We start from the raw sequence: 22,319 nt of genomic DNA, 5'->3' as shown, positions 1-22,319 counted from the left end.
CCCGGGAAAGACCCAGGACACGCTGGAGGGACTATGTCTCCCGGCTGGCCTGGGAACGCCTCGGGATTCTCCCAGAAGAGCTAGAAGAAGTGGCCAGGGAGAGGGAAGTCTGGGCATCTCTGCTCAAGCTGCTGCCCCCGCGACCCGATCTCGGATAAGCGGAAGAGGATGGATGGATGAACACACATACATATAGTCATATGAAAAAGTTTGGGAATCCCTCTCAGCCTGCATAATAATTTACTTTCAAGAAAAAAAGATAACAGTGGTATGTCTTTCATTTCCTAGGAACATCTGAGTACTGGGGTGTTTTCTGAACATAGATTTTTAGTGAAGCAGTATTTAGTTGTATGAAATTAAATCAAATGTGAAAAACTGGCTGTGCAAAAATTTGGGTACCCTTGTAATTTTACTGATTTGAATGTATGTAACTGCTCAATACTGATTACTTGCAACACCAAATTGGTTGGATTAGCTCATTAAGCCTTGAACTTCAAAGACAGGTGTGTCTAATCATGAGAAAAGGTACTTAAGGTGGTCAGTTGCAAGTTGTGCTTCCCTTTGACTCACCTCTGAAGAGTGACAGCATGGGATCCTCAAAGCAACTCTCAAAAGATCTGAAAACAAAGATTGTTCAGTATCATGGTTTAAGGGAAGGCTACAAAAAGCTCTTTCAGAGGTTTAAACTGTCAGTTTCAACTGTAAGGAATGTAATCAGGAAATGGAAGGCCACAGGCACAGTTGCTGTTAAACCTAGGTCTGGCAGGCCAAGAAAAATACAGGAGCGACATACAGTGCATCCGGAAAGTATTCAGAGCGTATCAATTTTTCCACATTTTGTTATGTTACAGCCTTATTCCAAAATGGATTAAATTCATTTTTTTCCTCAGAATTCTACACACAACACCCCATAATGACAACATGAAAAGTTTGAGGTTTTTGCAAATTTATTAAAAATAAAAATATTGAGAAAGCACATGTACATAAGTATTCACAGCCTTTGCCATGAAGCTCAAAATTGAGCTCAGGTGCATCCTGTTTCCCCTGATCATCCTTGAGATGTTTCTGCAGCTTAACTGGAGTCCACCTGTTTTAAATTCAGCTGATAGAACATGATTTGGAAAGGCACACACCTGTCTATATAAGGTCCCACAGTTGACAGTTCATGTCAGAGCACAAAACAAGCATGAAGTCAAAGGAATTGTCTGTAGACCTCCGAGACAGGATAGTCTCGAGGCACAAATCTGGGGTAGGTTACAGAAAAATCTCTGCTGCTTTGAAGGTCCCAATGAGCACAGTGGCCTCCATCATCCGTAAGTGGAAGAAGTTCGAAACCACCAGGACTCTTCCTAGAGCTGGCCGGCCATCTAAACTGAGCGATCGGGGGAGAAGGGCCTTAGTCAGGGAGGTGACCAAGAACCCGATGGTCGCTCTGTCAGAGCTCCAGAGGTCCTCTGTGGAGAGAGAAGAACCTTCCAGAAGGTCAACCATCTCTGCAGCAATCCACCAATCAGGCCTGTATGGTAGAGTGGCCAGACGGAAGCCACTCTTTAGTAAAAGGAACATGGCAGCCCGCCTGGAGTTTGCCAAAAGGCACCTGAAGGACTCTCAGACCATGAGAAAGAAAATTCTCTGGTCTGATGAGACAAAGATTGAACTCATTGGTGTGAATGCCAGGCGTCACGTTTGGAGAAACCCGGCACCGCTCATCACCAGGCCAATACCATCCCTACAGTGAAGTATGGTGGTGGGAGCATCATGCCGTGGGGATGTTTTTCATCGGCAGGAACTGGGAGACTAGTCAGAATAAAGGGAAAGATGACTGCAGCAACGTACAGAGACATCCTGGATGAAAACCTGCTCCAGAGCGCTCTTGACCTCAGACTGGGGCCACGGTTCATCTTTCAGCAGGACAACGACCCTAAGCACACAGCCAAGATATCAAAGGAGTGGCTTCAGGAAAAACTCTGTGAATGTCCTTGAGTGGACCAGCCAGAGTCCAGACTTGAATCCGACTGAACATCTCTGGAGAGATCTTAAAAAGGCTGTGCACCGACGCTTCCCATCCAACCTGATGGAGCTTGAGAGGTGCTGCAAAGAGGAATGGGCGAAACTGGCCAAGGATAGGTGTGCCAAGCTTGTGGCATCATATTCAAAAAGACTTGAGGCTATAATTGCTGCCAAAGGTGCATCGACAAAGTATTGAGCAAAGGCAGTGAATACTTATGTACGTGTGATTTCTCAGTTTTTTTATTTTTAATAAATTTGCAAAAACCTCAAACTTTTTTCTCGTTGTCATTATGGGGTGTTGTGTGTAGAATTCTGAGGAAAAAAAATTTATTTAATCCGTTTTGGAATAAGGCTGTAACATAACAAAATGTGGAAAAAGTGATGTGCTGTGAATACTTTCTGGATGCACTGTATAAGAATGTCAGTTGTGGCGAGGCACGACACCTGCTTCCAACCTGTCCACTTAATGCTGGAGCTGAACCCATGGACTGCAGCTGGGCCAGAGGAGTGAGGTATTGTGCTCTGTTGAACCCCCTGGCGGTCACAAAAGTGGGAGTGGTGTTATTGAATGGGCACTCTGTGATGGCGCTTTTCGATTCCGGGAGTAACATTACCATTGTTGCTCGCTGTTATGTCCTACTGCGACAGTGGGTCACTCAACGAACCAGTGTGAAATGTATACATGGGGAGACCAGGTCATGTTTGTCCGCGAGATGTTTTATCACCTGGCAGGGGACTCTTAGACAATTGTTGGTCGCAGTGTTGCCAGAGCCCCCCTTTCCAGTTATCTTGGGACAAGACTGATCACAAAATAAACGTGGTAGGGCTGTTGCCACTCCTACTCCAAGCTTAGGTGTGATTATGGATGGTCAAGGGACCCTCCCAGCTGCTCCCACGCCGTGCAGTTCGGCGACTAATGATGACGTAGGCGAGCCGGGGGAGCTCTCTACGGCAACGGACCTCGACCTGGAAGTGCAGCTGGGCGAGAGTCCGGTGCAACCCCGAAACGACTACCTGATCCGCTCGCCGGCTTAGATTTGCAGTTTTGATCTACGCCAGCGTCATTTAAGAGAGTACAGTGGAACGATGATTCCCTAAAGTTCGCCAGGAATGTCATCGTGTCCGCTGACGACATATCGTCCAACGGTTCCACACCACACGGACCCTACTTTGTGTTGGAAAATGATTTGTTGTATTGAGTTGCTGAGCACAAAGGCGAGGTGCGGAAGTTGTTGTTAGTGCCGCGGACCTTCCGGCGGGAGGTTTGCGAGCTAGCTCACGTCCACCTCCTAGGCACCCATCTCGGGGCCGAGCAAACTCTGGAGAGGATAAAGCTCCGGTTCTATTGGCCCGGGATTAACGAGGAGGTTGGCATTTCTGTCAGTCGTGCCTTGTCTGTCAGCTTCGCCAGATACCCCGGAGGGACCGCGCTCCTCTGATCCCAATTCCCCTTATTGATATTCCCTTTGAGAGGATCGGTATTGATCTAGTAGGACCCCTGGAGCCTTTGCTACGTGGACATAAGTACATCTTAGTCATGGTTAATTATGCGACTCGATACCAGGAGGCTGTCCCACTGCGAGCTGCTAATGCAAAAAACATCACACGGGAATTGATAGGGCTTCTCTCCCGAGTGGGCATACCCAAAGAAGTCCTTTCGGACCGAGGTACACCCTTTTCATCGGATATGTTCAGGGAGGTTGCCAAGTTGCTCCGAGTTAAACATCTTAAGACGTCTGTCTATCATCCATAGACGGCCGGCTCGATCGAAAGGTTTAATCAAACACTTAAACAGATGCTCCGCAAGGTAGTCTTCGCGGACGGTAGGAACTGGGACCAACTTTTACCCTTAGTACTTTTTGCCTACCGGGAGGTGCCACAAGCCTCCACGGGGTTTTCCCCTTTTGAGCTTTTTTACGGGCGCCAACCCAGGGGCATATTGGATGTATTGAAAGAAGGATGGGAAGGGGAGGCTCTTCCCTCCACCAATCTCTTAGAACATATCACGCAGTTACGCGATAGACTGGCTAAAATCTGACCACTGCTAAAAGAACACATGTCCAAGGCTCAAGCAGCGCAGGTCTGGAATTACAACCGGAACTGTTCGCTACTTGAATTCCAGCCAGGGGATCGCGTGATGGTTTTGGTGCCCACTTCTCACTCCAAATTATTGGCTCATTGGCAAGGTCCATACGAGGTTAAGGAGAGGAAAGGGCTTGTCGATTATTTGGTGAGTAAACCAAACCGTCAACCGAGCGACAGGGTTTATCATCTATATATATAATTCACTAAGCCGGGAGACAAGTAGCCACCCATGGAAAGCACGCCGGAAGGGGCGTGGATTCACTAAACCACCGACAAGTAAGACGCCAATGGCGCACGCAGGAAGGAGCGACGCCCACCAACTCTTAGACCATTGGATACGACGAAAAAATCAGAGCCACGCCCACTAACTCGGACGCGACGCCTCGGAAAACATGCCGTCATTTCTGTTTGTCTGTGCCACAGTCCACTTGCAGCTCTGAGCCACGTTGACTTTTCATTAGTCAACCTCAGTGGAACCTTGGTTCACACAGAGGCAGCGCCAGAGAGAGACAGAGGCACACACAGGCAGCGCGAGAGAGAGCCGCGCACACACAGGCAGCGCCAGAGAGAGACAGAGGCACACATATGCAGCGCCAGAGAGACAGCCGCGCGCACACACACAGAGGCAACGCCAGAGAGAGACAGAGGCGCGCACATACAGGCAGCGCAAGAGAGAGTCGCGCAATCCTTTAAAACTGAAGTTAAAACACAATAAAGGAAGCAGTCTTTAAAAACCAATAAGCCCTGTGCCTTTTTTCCATTAGCGTCTCACCTGCTTCAGGCCCTGCAACAGTCGAGACGCTCTCTCTGCAGCTGACCTTCTCTGTGCCTGACTCCACTACATTAGTCGCCTGATTAAAAGTGGCCTTTTGAAGGGGAGCTATGGACCCGCTATACCACAGGAACACATTGCCTTCGAGCCTGCTCTCGCTCACTCTAACGTACCGGCTTTCTCTCTCTCTCTCCTCACTCGCTCACACACTGCACAGGGGAGAAATGCCCGAAGCACACGTCTACCCGGAAACCGTTTCAGCCACACTTCCACGCCCCTCGCTACACTGTGAATGTGATGATTATTTATTTAAAAATGGGCTTTTGAAGGGGAGCTGTGGACCCGCTATACCACAGGATCACCTGTGACAATGCCTTCACATTGTTTTCCTTTTATTTATGATCCTGTTGAGCAGATCAGACACCCAGGCAAACAACACTGAATAATCAATAGCTGCAACCACTTTGCCCGCCCCAACTCCTCACCTGAGTCGGTTTTGTCTGTGTTCAGCAGTGTTTCCCAAACTCGGTCCTGGTGAACCCCTGTGGATGCAGGGTTTTGTTCCAACCAGATTCCTAATCATTAATGCCGGTGAAACTCATCCAGGATAAGTCGGTTTTTCAAACGCAGACGTGTAGCACATTAGTCTAGCAGACTAGCTGGATGTAAAAATGTCACTGATGAAACTGTTGCTCTCAAACTTTGCAACATGGCTGTTGGCTTTGTTTGCCAACATTGGGATAATGTCGGCGACGAGGTCACAAACTGCAACAACTCACCACACAAGGACGTCCTGTCTCTCGAGGCATTCACACTGCCGGAAGACAACCATAGGATACGCAGAAAACAGCCATGTCAGTCAACGCAGATCAGACACCCAGGCAAACAACACTGAATAATCAATAGCTGCAACTACTTTGCCCGCCCCCACTCCTCACCTGAGTCGGTTTCGTCTCTGTTCAGCAGTGTTTGCCAAACTCGGTCCTGGTGAACCCCTGTGGCTGCAGGGTTTTGTTCCAACCAGATTCCTAATCATTAATGCCGGTGAAACTCATCCGGGATAAGTCGGTTTTTCAAACACAGCCGTGTAGCAGATTAGTCTAGCAGGATGTAATAATCCGAGATGAATGCACACCCTCGCGCTGAGTGAAAAGCCAATACTGTACATATTGAGTCTACAAAACATGATCAGCAAGTCTTTGATAGGCTGCAACAAAATGATGAAAGAACGGGCGCATTTTTTTCACACAAGCTGAGTGGGTGGGTGTTAGTTAGTTAATTAGCAACTCGAAGGATTTCAAGATATAATATGCACAAGAGGTAACACTGCAAAAGCGGCCCAAACCAGAAAAGATGGCTGGCAAAAAGTGGCTGACAAATTAAACGCGTGTGCATTGTACTTACTGAAAGCAGCGTTACGGATTTTGCAAATATTCATTTTTTCCCTCTGCTTAAAAAACATTGAAAAAGCGGCACGGATTGGTTTGCAGCGTGTAAAACAGTTTGTTTGTCACGGATAATTTGCTATCCACACAGGGAGGAACCGGGAAGCGAACCCACAATCTTCCACTGTCTCCTTACTGCAAAGCAGCTGTACTACTACAGCGCCACAAGGCAGTTAAAGAATGCACCGGGCCACATGTTCATTTTTTCCCCTGTGCTTAAAAGACATTAAAAAACTGTTTCTCAACTGTGACTCCGGAACAACTCAGTACGCGAAAAGCGGCCAGAACCGCAAACAACAATGAAAACTCTACATGACTCACAGGTAGTGATGGGCCGCTCGATACTCAGGTTTCGACACTGTGTCCAGCTTTCGAAGCACTGCAGATTTTAATACTTGATCGAATAATAACATCTGTGATTTCAGGATTTCACATTTTCTTTCTCAAATGTGCTTACCTATATCATGGAAAAGTACAGGGATAAACCTTTATTTTCTGTCTACTCCGTTTTAATTAAGACAGACCAAAGAAAACATTTAAGGCTATTAAATGTGATCTCAAGAAAAGATCAGGGTTAATTATAATACTAATAACAGGAGCGATTATAATGATACAGTGCAAAAGTAAATACTAATTGAAAGAGCCGGGAATGCATGACGTGAGGCGTCTTATTTTGTTTAACTCTTGCTATCGTATAGTGCATTCTGCCTGTCGGCGTTAGTTATATTTATATTTTTTAGACATCACACACTACAAGCTGCTGACGAACTCTTCTCTTCGTTGTCAGTCTGTAGCTACGAAAAAATAAAAGCAATACGACTTTTAACAGACGTCATTGAAGTGTATCATAAGATTCTGTAACGTTAATGAAAATGGCCAGGAGGTGTCACGAGAGAGGTGAGTGTCAAATGCTTCGAAGCTTCGATACGATTTCCGACACAATTGCTTCAAACGTGTTGATGCTTCGTGAGGCTTCACTCCGCCCATCACTACTCACAGGTTACTGAACGAGAAATCAGCAGACTAGCATGACGGATGGGGCGTAATGTGAATTTCCCATTGGGATTAATAAAGTATCTATCTATCTATCTATCTATCTATCTATCTATCTATCTATCTATCTATCTATCTATCTATCTATCTAATGGGCGTCCTTCCCCTCTCCTCCGGATTTTTCAAATGTTAATTTTTTCCCTGTGCTTAAAAATCATTTAAAAAGCGGCCTGATTATGCGGCGTATGGTACACTGCGGGTTGGCTAGTATTAACTTATTAATGCCGTGGAAGGCTAGGAAGAAGAGCCCTCTTTCCGGGGCCGCCCTCTCCCTTTTCTTGAATAAAACTACTCTTAACCTCGGTCATAATTTGATGTCCCACCAGCGACAGGAGCTCGAAAGAGCAATCCTGTCTGTCCTGGAAGTGGTCAGTGAAACCCCGGGCCAGACCTTGCTGATTCAGTATAACATAATAACAGACCCGGGGGTGGTGGTCAGGGAATGACCCTATCGCCTCCCCAAGGCAAAACATGCTGAAGTGGAGGTAGAGGTTCAGAGAATGTTGAACATGGATATCACTGAGGAGAGACATAGCCCCTGGTCTAGTCCTATCGTTCTCCTGTCCAAGCCAGACGGGTCATGGAGATTCTGTAATGACTTTAGACGGCTCAATCAGGTCTCCAAATCTGATGCCTATCCCATGCCCTGAGTGGATGAGCTCCTCTCAAGACTACCTTAGATATGACGAAGGGCTACTGGCAAATTCTCTTAACGGCATCCGCCAAGGAAAAAACCACCTTTAGCACCCCTAGTGGACACTGGCAGTACAAGGTACTCCAATTTGGGCTGCACGGGGCACCAGTGACCTTCCAACGTCTGGTAGACAGAGTGCTACGGTCCCACCAGTCCTATTGTGCCGCCTACCTCGATGACGTAGTTATTTTTTCTGGCACCTGGGAGGAACATGTAGTGCAGGTTTACACTGTCCTCTGAACATTAGCGAAAGCTGGCCTGCGTATCAATTCTCGGAAGTGTTACTTTGGGATGAATGAGGCCAAATATTTAGGCTACCTGGTTAGGGGAGGACTAGTGAAACCACAGTGTTCTAAAATAAAGGACATCTTGGAATGGCCCCATCTGATGGTCAAGAAACAGGTGCAAGCCTTCCTTGGATTAGCGAGCTACTACCGCTGGTTTGTACCTCGGTTTTCTGAGAGGACTGCACCCTTGACAGACTTGACAAGGCCCCTTTACATATGGTGTGGAACAAGAGGGCGGAACGGGCATTCAATGAATTGAAAATGGCCCTCACAACGGCACCTCTCTGAAGAACCCCTAACTTCTCACTTCCTTTTCTTCTCCAGACCGATGTTTCCTACACAGGTCTTGGTGCCGTGTTGAGCCAGAGCATCGATGGTGTTGAGCACCCCGTGATGTACCTGAGCCGGAAACTGCTGAACCGGGAGACAAGGTATGCCGCGGTGGAGCGGGAAGCCTTGGCCATCAAGCGGGCAGTGACCCACCTGTAGTACTACCTGCTGGGCCGGGAGTTCACCCTAGTGACAGACCATGCTGTTCTCCAGTGGATGGCCCTTCATAGGGACTGGAACCCGGGATCACCAGGTGGTTTTTGGACCTGCAGCCGTATAAGTTCACTGTCACTTACCGTCGAGGCAACCTGCAGGCCAACGCTGACGCTCTCTCTCGGGTTCACGACCTCTCGGTTTGGGCCACCCGACCTGACGGGTCTGGGCTGAAAGGGGGGTCATGCACAAGCACTTGGGGAGCAGCTTAAAGACCTGATTTGCAGCATGGAAAGCCGTACCAGGGGACAACGGCAGCGTACTAACCTTTCTCTCTCTATTTCCTGAGAAAGACCGAGACGCCGCCGCCATAACTTCATCCGGATATTTCACAGAGCTACACCAGTTCCGGGTTCCCTTATTCCCTCTGCTTCCCCCAAGATGACGTCAAACTCCCATCCACCACCATGATTTACCCAGCATTCCAAGTTTTAATTTCCGGTCCACCTCTATAAACTGTCCGTCTGCCTACCCTTCAATGTTGACTGTTTTTTTGAAACTACTGACCTTGTTTTGTGTTGCCTTTCAGTATACGGGGCTCAAAACCTTACATCTTTATAAGAGAGAGTTGTCTTTTCTTCACAATCTATTATAAAAGAAAATCTTGAGACGAGACAAGATTATTGCCAAGAGATTTTTTCAAGTTGGTAGAGGGGGTTCTCTACCCTCCTCTCAACCATTTCCATGCCCATGGTCCTCTCACCTCTCATTCGTGTGAATGCTTTTGTCATACACAGTTCTTGCACTCTCGGCTCTTATAAATTTTTACGTTTTCCTCACTTTAAGTTCCCAATAAAAGAAGACTTATGTCTAAATCTTATTGAAAAATTTCATCCCGAAGGGTTATCAACAGAAGAAATTAGTACACGGGCAATCCTAGCACCGAGAAACGATGAAGTCAAACGAATTAATGTGAAAATTGTTGATTGGTTACAAGGCAAATTGGTTAAATGCGTATCAATAGACTATGCTGAAACAGTTGGTGGTAATGGTGCGGAAGATGAAAACCATCAACTTACAATATCCCGTAGAATATCTACAACTGTTAACACCGTCCGGTCTTCCACCGGCCGAATTACTGTTGAAAGAAGGATATATTGTAATGTTATTGCATAATTTATGTATGAGTGATGGGATATGCAATATGACAAGATTAGTTGCATTCAAACAATTCTAACGTGTAAAATTTTGACAGGCGACAAGAAAGGTAATGCAGTACATCTTCCGCAGATAACATTAGACACCAAAGGAGCTCTTGATATGCAATTCACATTAAAATATTTAGTTTCCCGTTAGAATAGCTTTTGCTATGACAATTAATAAATCACAGGGACAAACATTTATTTATTTATTAGAGAAAAAGAAACGATATTCACTCACGGGCAGCTTATACATTTGGTTTGTCACGATGTAAGTCCAAAAACGGAATCAAAATTCATTGCGATTTTGATGAAAAGTTCATTACAAATATTTTTTTACTGAAGTTTTACAGAAAAAGTGTAAAAAGTATTTGCATGTTAATTTCAAAGCCAAACAAAATGAAAACATATAATGCAATGAATACCTCTAATGCAACAAGAAAAAATTTTCTTTCAATTTATTACATTTTACTATGGTGAATTACTTGCTGTAATGTAAAATAGTTAGTTCTATTATGTATATGTAACAATTCCCATGAAAATAATCTCTTTAAATTGTACATCGGCTTCCCCATACGCGAGCGGCAGAGTTGGTGAGTGAAGCGCCCCAAGCCACCTAGCGCACGTGCGTGTGTGTGTATATACAGTAATGTGCAAAAGTTTTAGGCAGGTGTGAAAAAAATGCTGTAAACAAAGAATGCTTTCAAAAACGGAAGTGTTAATCATTTATTTTCATCAATCAACAAAATGCAGTGAATGAACAAAAGAGAAATGTAAATCAAATCAATATTTGGTGTGACCACCCTTTGCCTTCAAAACAGCTTCAAATTCTTCTAGGTACACTTGCGCACAGTTTTTGAAGGAACTCGGCTGGTAGGTTGTTCCAAACATCTTGGAGAACTAACCACAGATCTTTTGTGGATGTAGGATTCCTCACATCCTTCCGTCTCTTCATGTAATCCCAGACACACTCGATGATGTTGAGATCAGGGCTCTGTGGGGGCCATACCATCACTTCCAGGACTTCTTGTTGTTCTTTACGCTGAAGATAGTTCTTAACGACTTTGGTTGTATGTTTGGGGTCATTGTCCTGCTGCAGAATAAATTTGGGGCCAATCATACGCCTCCCTGATGGTACTGCATGATGGATAAGTATCTACCTGTATTTCTCAGCATTGAGAACACCATTAATCCTGACCAAATCTCCAACTCCATTTGCAGAAATGCAGCCCCAAACGTTCAAGGAACCTCCACCATGCTTCACTGTTGCCTGCAGACACTCATTATTGTACCGCTCTCCAGACCTTTGATGAACAAACTGCCTTCTGCTACAGCCAAATATTTCAAATTTTGACTCATCAGTCCAGAGCACCTGCTGCCATTTTTCTGCACCCCAGTTCCTATTTTTTCGTGCATACTTGAGTCGCTTGGCCTTGTTTCCACGTCGGACGTATGGCTTTTTGGCTGCAACTCTTCCATGAAGACCACTTCTAGCCAGACTTCTCCGGACAGTAGATGGGTGTACCTGTGTCCCACTGGTTTCTGCCAGTTCTGAGCTGATGGCACTGCTGGACATCTTCCGATTTTGAAGGGTAATAAGCTTTATGTGTCTTTCATCTGCTGCACTAAGTTTCCTTGGCCGACCACTGCATCTACGATCCTCAACGTTGCCCGTCTCTTTGTACTTCTTCAAAAGAGCTTGAACAGCACATCTTGAAATCCCAGTCTGCTTTGAAATCTTTGTCTGGGAGAGATCTTACTGATGCAGTATAACTACCTTGTGTCTTGTTGCTGTGCTCAATCTTGCCATGACATGAAACTGTCTTCCACAACCTCACCTTGGTAGCAGAGTTCGGCTGTTCCTCACCCAGTTTTAAGCCTCCTACACAGCTGTTTCTATTTCAGTTAATGACTGTGTTTCAACCTATGTGTGACTTTGATGATCATTAGCACCTGTTTGGTATAATTGGTTGATCATACACCTGACTATAATCCTACAAAATCCCTGACTTTGTGCAAGTGTACCTATAAGAATTGATGCTGGTTTGAAGGCAAAAGGTAGTAATACCAAATATTGATTTGATTTAGATTTTTCTTTTGTTCGCTCACTTTGCATTTTGTAAATTGATAACAATAAACAATCATTATTTATATTTCTGAAAGCATTCTTTGTTTACAGCATTTTTTCACACCTGCCTAAAACTTCTGCACATTACCACCCACACAATTAGATTGTGACACAAACTACAAATGCCGTGAATGTAATTACCCCGATCTACATACTATCAAATAAATGAACCACACGGCGTGGCGCAACGTTAGGGGCTTCGCCTCTGGCGCTGACGTCCGAGGTTCGATTCCTGAGAGGGAGTGCAGTAGAGTGTGTACGCCTCATGAGCCCAGAATTAGGGCCAAACACGTGTCGCATACTCTTTGCATTATTTGACAGTAAACTATTTCAACCATTCTATGATCTGCTTCTCTCAACTGAGGGCACCGTGGCGGATGTTAGCAGACTTGCTGGCCAACCACAAGCGTTACCTGGTAGGTAACCACCCACACAATCAGATTGTGACACAGACTACGAATGCCGTGAATATACTGTGTGTTTATATATATATATATATATATATATATATATATATATATATACACACACACAGATAGATAGATAGATAGATAGATAGATAGATAGATAGATAGATAGATAGATAGATTTTATTAGAGGTAGGAATGTTATTAGGGATATTTGGCGTTACAGGATTATGAATGTATAGAAATGCATGAGAAAGTTTAAAAATCTATTTAACATAAAATCTGCCACTGTTTAAAAGGAAAATTTGATCATGCTAAACATTGAACAAAATAAATGGCTATGGTATTACTGCGTCTAAAGTATGATGCATTAATGGTAATATATGTGTTTAGTCTCTTATGTTACAAACTTTATCATAAGCTTATGAGAACTATACAGTAACACTGTAAATGATGACCAGAACAAGAGCAAAAATAAATTTTAAATCACCTACATTTTTCTTTAATATTAAATTTTAATTGCACTAGTAAATTATTCATTTTTATGAAACTGCAGATTTCTACATTGGAATTATATGGAATTGTGTCTTACTTGCTTGAGGTCTGTATGCTCAGGAATTTGCAGTAACTCGATCTGTTTTTCTTCTGCTTGAACAATAAATGCTTCTTTTATATCTTCTGTAGTGCACTTAGTAAGTGGAACAGGGACTGCCTGTTTAACAAAATGTAACATATTACATTTCACATAAACAAATCTTCATCAGAACACTTAATTTTTACTTTAAAAAATTTAGATGCACCATCACATGTACAGTATCAGCATTAGCAAATAAACAGGAAAAAAGAATCCTAAATTAATGAAACAGTTGTTGATTAACTAATATTAAAGGGAAAGTTTGGTAGGTTTATTTTTAGGCTTTTGTTTTAAAGCATCCTGTGACCATAAAACATCAGGACTGGCTATATTTCACGTGGCAAATACATATATACCATGTTTGTGCAGAAAAAAAATCAATTTGAAAAATACCAAAATTATCCTTTAAACTTTACCCACTACAAGCACACCAGGTTATCTGATTTGATATTATGGATTCTACAATAAATAACACTGTAATTTTGAACTGTGTACCAAACTAGACTTGTTCATATGCTGTATATATTCCCAGAATACAAAACATAATGTAAAAATGCAAGGGAGTAAGATAAGACTTCTGTTCTTCTTTTGTTATTTAAAAAAAAAATACAAAAATTCTACACTACATGCAAATAATATTCAGTAAGAGTTCTTTCTTCAAAATAAATTACTATGTCTAATGTTAATAGTTTATAAATTATTATACCAGTAGAACTAAAAAGACAGTTAAAATCATTTAAAAAGTAGCAACTCTTTGAGCAGGGATAAACATGCCACCCTATCCTCACCAACTTCTTCGAACAGCACCTAGCAAATTCCCAGGCCATCTGAAAGTTATACTCCCTCCAGTGTTTCTTGGATCTGTTTGGAAGAAAACCAAGACCTCAAAAATGTAGGTCTCATTTCTATCCGGACGGCATCATATACAGGTACTGCTGGGAATCTTTGCAGTGCATGCTAGAAATCACAGCCTGATAAACCCAAGAGGGCATGGCATGGCACTCTAAAAAGAGGACAAATTCAATTTTGTTAATTAAAATCATTAATCACAATTAATACTGTCACAATTAACACCTATCCACAACATCACTCTTTTGGTGACTACCTTAAGCCTATTATAACGAAGAAGTGTACACTGATGAACAAAGTGGCATCATTCATTTTTCCTTGGCATTGCATATTTGAATAAGTGTAGCTCACATACCTGAGCAGGAATCTCTGACTGTCAATGTTTCATCAAATTCCTAACTCTGCCAAAGTGAAATTTCTTGGGTCACTAAAACAACTTTCTGCGAAACTGCTACAGTTGTCCTATCCATTGGTATCCAACATCTAAAACTATACACCATGATGTTTTTGCTAACATATGACAGATTTTTAGGTGCTTTGGTCCGAGAACAGAAAACCATAAGCCACTTTTACTAATTTTGATGGATAAAATTGTGCACCACCTTTGAACCAAAAGTTTGAACTTGAGTGCAACAAAGAAACCAGTATCAAAATATTCATTCCTTCTTTAATGATCTGATGTCAGCACTATCTTCCTGAATTATGCTCTCTGTAGCTAACTGCCTACTGCCTCAGGTGAGGCCTGCAACAAAAGCAACCAATACCAGACCCTAGCAGAGGAAGACTGTCTGATGTATTGCATACAGTCCTGCCACACTAAAGGAAAGCAAAGTGCACAAGCACTAGAGACTGTGAAAGCAAAGCATTTGTCTTACTCAAGTCAACTGATCACTAACTTTCAGCTGTCATACAGTAACTTGTGCAAGAGAGAATAACAACAATGGTAAATGCAATACAGTTAGACACTGCAAAGTGCAACTAAACCAGCACCTGGACAACAGAACACAAAGTGCATTCTCCTACATGTGTCAATGAAATCACTTCTGGGGGCCTGAAACATCAGGATGAATCATTATCTACAACTTTTGAGACGGCAGGAGTCAAGCTAATACTAAGTATCACTACTGCTTTGTACTCATGGTTTTGAAGCTAATACTGCTTATTACCTTGTAGCTAAGATAAAGCCAGCAAATGTATCAGCATATGTAATTTTGATTGCTGGGATTACGTACAATGACAGTAATATCCTGTGTGTCCACTAAATCCTTAACTTTTAAAGGTTTTTGTATCAAGGTAAAGAAAAAGTTCACTCATGAGAGAGTAGGCTCCTTTTGTTGGCTGCCACCCACACAGGAAGATTCAAAATTTATAGTGCTTCATGTACACATGCTCTCATAAAAAAAGTAAACTCCAGCTAAATTTAAACTATACAGGCATAAGGAAGCTTTTAAACCAGATTTACCAATTTAACCAACTTATACATCAGAACGCTTGCAATACCATTTAAAAGTTGGTCCTAAATAAATGCACTCAATAGGTAATTTCAACAATAACTGGAAAACTACAATACCTAAGATTGTGTTCTTTTTAAAGCAGAAAGAGAAAAAGAAATCAAGTTGTGCAATCATATACTTGCATATAAGCATCTTCAATAATCTTGGTGTTATTCAGGCTAGGTGCACTGGCAATGCTAAATTGGCCCCTGGTATATGTATTCACCCTTTAGATTTCATAAAAATACTTTTTCCTATTACGTTGGGGAAAAAACTTTTTATTTATTTATTAAGTATGTATACACGAGCACCTTGTTTAAAATAAACTTACTTAACATAAATAATGTGCAAATACCTGCAGTCATCATGGAACCACAAATACATAGAATTAACTATTTATTGTTATTCCTGGAATAGAGGTGATCTTTTTTTTTTTTTATATATATATAAACACATTTCAGTGGTTCAGTTAGAAGCAGACTGTGCTTCTGTTCTGTTTCAGTTCCACCAGCTCTTGCCTGTGCCAGTGTGTATTGCTGGTATAGGTATTTGAGGTCTCACGGGTGATACTCTGCACAAAGTACATTTAAGGAGGGTAAAAGGCAAAAGAAACACATTGATTTTTACATATGGGGTCTCTAAGCTTCAGCACTTTACTGTTCTTTGAGAGAATGGACTATGCACCATTCCCACCAAAATTAGTTATAGGTTACCCTTGGCAGTAAGGAAGCCCTCAATCCTCTTGTTGAGGGTTGCGTCTTTGATAAGGGAGAGAGCTAAAGGATATAAGCAGGATAAAATTAAGTTGTACTGGTGGGTAGTGACATTTTCTGGACTCATAAGTTGGCATAAGTTCAACCTATTGGGTTGATAAATGGTTATATACGCTTGTTTATCAAGACATGCAATTTAAATTTTTGGTCAGACTTCCAGTTGATGAGCTCAAAGAGGAGGTCCCAGTAAATCTATTGAATCACAGGTAAATGCTATCTTGGTTCAATCAACACTTTGCAATCAGAAAAAAACTGAAGTTTAGTAACTAGATATTGCAAGGGTTAGTGTGCTTCACTTCATCAGTTCAGTCCTAATGCAACACACAAGGGAAGGATTCTGATCTATCCGAGTGTTCACAGTTTTTAAACACCAAGTATGTCAATGTGAACTTCATGAAGAGTCATCTTGTCTTTCACGGTTTCAGTGAAGTACTATGTAGTGCCATTACTTCAGTTCTTTTATTAGCACAGATAACAGTTCAGTATAAAATAATTTTCCTTAAAAAAAAAACAAAACAAAAACAAACTTGTTTTCATTACCATTTACAATTTAAAAGAATACAAAGGGAATAATCATACTGTCAGAAAAATAAGTACCCATAATGTAACCAAATGGACTGAGTGTATTCATTCAAAGGACTGGGTATCTTGACCAGAATAATTTTCAGCCTTGCACCCTGATCCTGTCAGTTTTTCCAAATGGTTAAAAGCAGGAGGCAAGAAATAATTAGAGACGAGTGGATGGAAAGATAGATTTGTGTATCATCTCAAATCGATAATTTATTTAGTAATTATGAGAGAGATAGTGGTAAAGGGGGGGAAAAAAAACCCTACACAAAGTTTAACTACTGTTATTGCCAGTGGCGGTAGCTGGGGGGGGGGCGCAAGGGGGGACATCTGTCCCTGGGCACAGCATCCAGGGGGTGCCGAATTGATGTTCCCCATTGCATTTTGGCAAACAGGATGTGGCGCAAAATCTTCAGTTGTTCCTGGGTGCTGAAAACCCTAGCTACGCCTCTGGTTATTACTGCCATTAATAGGTCCCAGTCAATCAAACGGTTTGTGTTTGGAGATGTTGAAGGAAAATCCACATGGTCAAAGGAAGAATGTGAAACTCAACATGGATGACAACAAAAAAAAAGCATGAGTGAAGTTGTCAAAAGTGCCAACCACTATGCTTACCCTTCTCTTAGTGAATTAGCACTTCTGTAAATATGAAAGAAAGCATAGTTAATTTTTGAGACTTTGTAACCTTTATGAAAAAGAACAAACAACTTATTGGTCAAATGAATAATTAATTAATTTTTCCTTTTTTTTGTTTTTCAATATTTCTTGCACAGTGTTATTCCCAATATACAATAAATTCTATCACAAACTAGCCTGCCCATGAACAAGTAAAACAACCTGTGTCCATTTAGCCTTTTTCTGACAAGAAATCAGTGCTAAATGTGGGGAAAGTGTTAAATGAAGGAAATTGTCACTAGCTTGTCATGATCTTATTAGTAAATGTCTAGGTTTCTGTGTTTTATATTTTTTTTATATATATATTTTTTTTAATCTGACCCCCAAAGGTCATGTGAAAAAAAAAAATCCCCTCGGGAATTAATAGTGTTGTTATAAAAAGAAAAAAAAAATTTTTTTTCATTACCGTTTTATGATCATTAGTTACGGACAACATCTCTTGATTTGTTTGATTTAATTTGTTGACTTACTGTCCTTTTGTTGTTTTTTTTTGTTGTTGATAAAAAGGAGAACCTTAAGCTGGCTGCAGCACAGAGTATACAATCTTACATTTGTTGTTTGAAAATGAAATACAGGTAAGTCTATGTTCGCCTTGCAGGTCAATTGTCATTTTTTCACTAGTATGCAATGGAGATCTAATCTTTAGAGAAAAGTGTGATCAGTAAAAAATTATATGGAGGTACGACACAAAGGATTACATTACTTTCAGAACCACTGTTTTATATCCAAAACCTCTTATCTCTTGCCCCTAACCAGTGCTTTTCCCTTTCTTGTGTCCATAGGTTTCTATGTGCAGCTATGAAAGTGCTGACTAAGCACAAAGAAATTAATATAATTTTGAATTTTCTGTTTCTTTTCCTTGTTATCATAAGCTGATGAATTCAGAGACATCTTGCAATAAAACAATTCAAGTTTGTACGGCAATCACCATCTATTAGGCTACAACTATCTGACAAAATTGCTTTTATTCATTCAATACATTCTGGGCATATTCAAGACTGATATCTGTGCATGCTCATATTTGATTTGGATGACTCACAAATTAAAAAAAACAAAAAAACCAGATGAGGGCATAAATTACAATACAGTCACTTATATCCATGGCATATGAACAGCATTATTTAATGCAGTTAAGTGCTGGATCAATAAAGTCAAGAGAGCAATGTCAAATACAAAAGAATTGCCAAGTGGCTAGAATATTTTTCTTCTTCTACAAGCCAAAAGGGCTCATATACCAGTAATAGCACTGTAGCCATCCAGCTCTGCAGGCATGCTATATACTGTATAGATGATCTGAAGTTTTACATACTAGCTCTGTACAGCAAAGCTGTTTCTAGAATCAGTATCCATGTGTGCATGTTTTTCTACTCATATGACTGATTCTGAAGTTCTCATTTGAATGGCTTTTTGAACTGAACACAGGACTCTTGAACAATGAAAGACAAGAAAAGGCAGGTCTTTAAATTCTCAGGAGGCTTCTGGTCTCTTGATTATGATGTGCGCTGCCAATTCCAGAAGTAACTATTTAACAATATTTTAACAAAAAACATTCGCTTTGTTCATACGACTAGATAACAGACGTTTGTATTATGCAACATGAGATTTTTTTTTTCCCTTTCTAAGAAAGTTGCTCACATCATCTGCCATTGTCCAGCATTAGTCACTGTTTGGCTTCCATTATGTTAAAAGCTTTTTCCTCTACATTCTGTATCAACATGCGAGATTGTAATTTTTTCACTGTACCCATCACAAAGTAACATGTAAAAAAAAATAAAAAAAATTTTGGGTGGGGTATTCCTTTAAGATGAGCATGAAGCACCAATTCTGATGACAAAATAATCTAATTAATAATAGAAGTGACCATAAAATGAAATACATAATCTATAAGATGAACATTAACGAAAACATACACACAAAAATAAACATTAGACCTGTAACTGTAGGTGTTGGCTGCGGTAATTCCTTTCAAACATGATGCATCTGCTTCCTTGGCTTTTGAAGAGCTTTTTTACAGCCGATTTATATTCTTCCAGTTCTTCAATAACTTCTGATGCCAAATCAACCACTGACTGGTAATGGCCAATTGGAAGGATAAGAACATGGTTAGGAGTAAGGCTTCCTTTGGCAACAGCCATGTAACACTGAGAAGAAAAAAAAAAAAAAAACCCACAAATATTAACTTCACACATTCCTAAAATACATTTCCTAGTTAAAATTCAAATCAATGTTATTGTCAAATGCATAGAGTACAGCAAAACTCTTACTTGCATTTTATAAAAATTGCAATCATGACTTAATATTCTCAAACCCCTATTAATCAAACTCAGTTTTTCTATTCACTATTCAATTTCATTGTTTCAGGAAGCTGGAATCTATTCTGGTGGCACTCTGGATAATTCAGAACCCAACCCTATACTCACACACTTTCATTGTCCATCGTATCAAACCAAAACTAGTCATTTATCCTTTAACTTTTAAGTCTTAAGGATATCATTTGGCAAGGATTCAACCCAGCCTCATGGAACTGTGAGGTAGCAATGTTAATCACTCTTCCAATTCTAATCTTCTAACATCTTGCTTGCTCTGGGGGAACTAATACATTTATTCAAGAAATTTAAATTTTCTTGGATGAAAAAAATCTTGCCTTCTCCAGTGCTGATTTTGGGATTGCAGTCAGTGGGATAGGCTCTGGTCTCCTCTTACACTCAACTGGATTAAATGTGTTTGGGAATGGTATGTGGCAGAACAAATTGTAGCATTATCATGTATTGCTCTTTTATTTTCCTTCCCAGTCTTCTTAGAATTCTTCCATGTTACTACTAGGGCTCACATTCCAGCATCATCTTAAGGCCCATTTTTCTTCTAAATACAGTACATTCAGGAAGTATTCGAACCCCTTTCACTTTTTTCACATTCTGTTATGCTGCAGCCTTATGCTAAAACTCTAAGTATATTTTCCCCTCATCAAGCAACACACAATACCTCAAAGAGACAAAGTGAATGCACAATTTTAGAAAGCTATGATTATATATTAAAAATAAAAACTAAAATATTACATGGACAGAAGCATCCCCTTCCATTGATCACTGTTGAGATGTTTCTACAAAACCTTGTTTACAGTCTACTAGTGTTAAATTCAATTGATAGCCCTACCTATCTATATAAGGTTCCACAGTTGACAATACATGGCTGAGCAAAAACCAAGCCATGAGATTGAAAGAACTGCCTGAAAAGCTCAGAGACAGGATTGCATTGTGTTAAAGCACAGATATGGGAAAGGCTACAAAATATTTTCTGCAGCACTGAAGGTCCCCAAGAGCATTGTGGCATCTATAATTCTTTCATGGAAAAAGCTTGGAACAAACGTGACTCTCCTAGAGCTGGCTGCCCAGTGAAACTGAGCAATCAAGGGAAAAGGGCCTTAGTAAAAGATGTCGCCAAAAATCTGATGGTCACTCTGGCTGAGCTCCTGAGAACCTTTGTAAAGATTAAAGAAACATCCAGAATAATTAAGCTCCAGAGATCCTTTGAAGAGATGGAAGAAAGTTCCAGAAGGTAAACCCTAACTATACTTTTGTCACCATGGGTCCCCTCCAAAAGTTCAGAGACATATAGTTTATGTGGATTGTGATGCTAAATCAGCCCTAATGAATGTGTTTATTTACCCTGTGATGGACTGGTGCCATGTGCAGGGATTGTTCCTGCCTTGCTGGGACATGCTCCAGCCCATCCAAAGATCCTACTGATGATAAAGAAGATCAGGAGGATGGGTGATTTGATCAGACCCTTAGGCCATTTCTGATGCAACCTAAAATTATTTGGCCTCCACAAAAACAAGTAGTTAAAACAAGACCACATTAGACTGTTAAAAGTTACATTCCAAAATTAAAAAAGACCACAGCATTTACATCATCAATTCATACTCAAAACACCACATTTCTTGTTATAGAAAATAAAATGGCAATTCTCGTGTTTATAGTTAGGAATGTTCTTAGCTAAGAAAACATTCACAATCATAAAACATTTACACTGCAGAGTATCTGGAACTTACAAATGAAGTTGACTAATATTGCATGCTGCCTATAATCGAACTAGTTTTTGTTTATCAGTTTTATTAAAAAGCAGTTTTATATCAATGTGTACAAATTCAGTAAGAAAATGTCAAAATTTGTGCTTGGCCTACTACTATTATAGTGAGGAAGGTTTACAGTACAGTGCTTTTTTCAACTGCTAGGTAGACATCCTTTCATACAGATAGCGAATATCCACCTTAACAAAAGGATAAGAGTCCGTGTCTCTGTCATTCCAAAAAGATGGATATTCAGGTAGCAACTGACACAAAGAACAAACCAAATTATGTTAAATTAAATAATATAAACAATACAACTATATATTTACAAGTGCATAATGGCAATACCCCTCCTCGAACTGCCACCTTATCGTGACGGAGGGGTTTGCGTGTCCCAATGATCCAAGGAGCTCTGTTGCCTGGGGCTTTATGCCCCTGGTAGACTCACCCAAGGCAAACTGGTCCTAGGTGAGGCATAAGACAAAGAGCGGTTCAGTAAACCTCCTATGAAGAACAAAAAATTTGAACACTGTTTTCCCTCGCCTGGACGCAGGTCACCGTGGCCCCCCCCTCTGGAGTCAGGTCTGGAGGTGGGGCTCGATGGTGAGCACCTGGTGGCCGGGCCTGCACCCATGGGGCTCGGCCAGGCACAGCCCGAAGAGGCAACGTGGGTCCCCCTTCCCATGGGCTCACCAC

The 22,319-nt window shown here is 41.3% G+C and overlaps 1 protein-coding gene across 2 annotated transcripts in view; it reads right to left on the bottom strand.

The window, feature by feature from the left end:
• cwf19l1 (CWF19 like cell cycle control factor 1) overlaps window positions 1-22,319 on the bottom strand; it is a 134,439-nt gene that overhangs the window by 13,351 nt on the left and 98,769 nt on the right. The window contains exons 11-12 of one of the 2 annotated variants that reach the window (XM_028808162.2): window positions 19,486-19,695; window positions 13,156-13,275 (exon numbers count right to left, since the gene is read on the bottom strand). In XM_028808162.2, the coding sequence (XP_028663995.1) occupies window positions 13,156-13,275; window positions 19,486-19,695 (330 nt within the window). The remainder of the gene's footprint in view (window positions 1-13,155; window positions 13,276-19,485; window positions 19,696-22,319) is intronic. The other variant, XM_051920441.1, reaches the window with a different exon arrangement.

Source organism: Erpetoichthys calabaricus, chromosome 1 (genome assembly GCF_900747795.2).
Source record: "Erpetoichthys calabaricus chromosome 1, fErpCal1.3, whole genome shotgun sequence".
Classification (NCBI taxonomy): Eukaryota; Metazoa; Chordata; class Cladistia; order Polypteriformes; family Polypteridae; genus Erpetoichthys; species Erpetoichthys calabaricus.
Note: the sequence above shows the minus strand (reverse complement) of the source record. Positions and strands in the feature narration are given on the sequence as shown.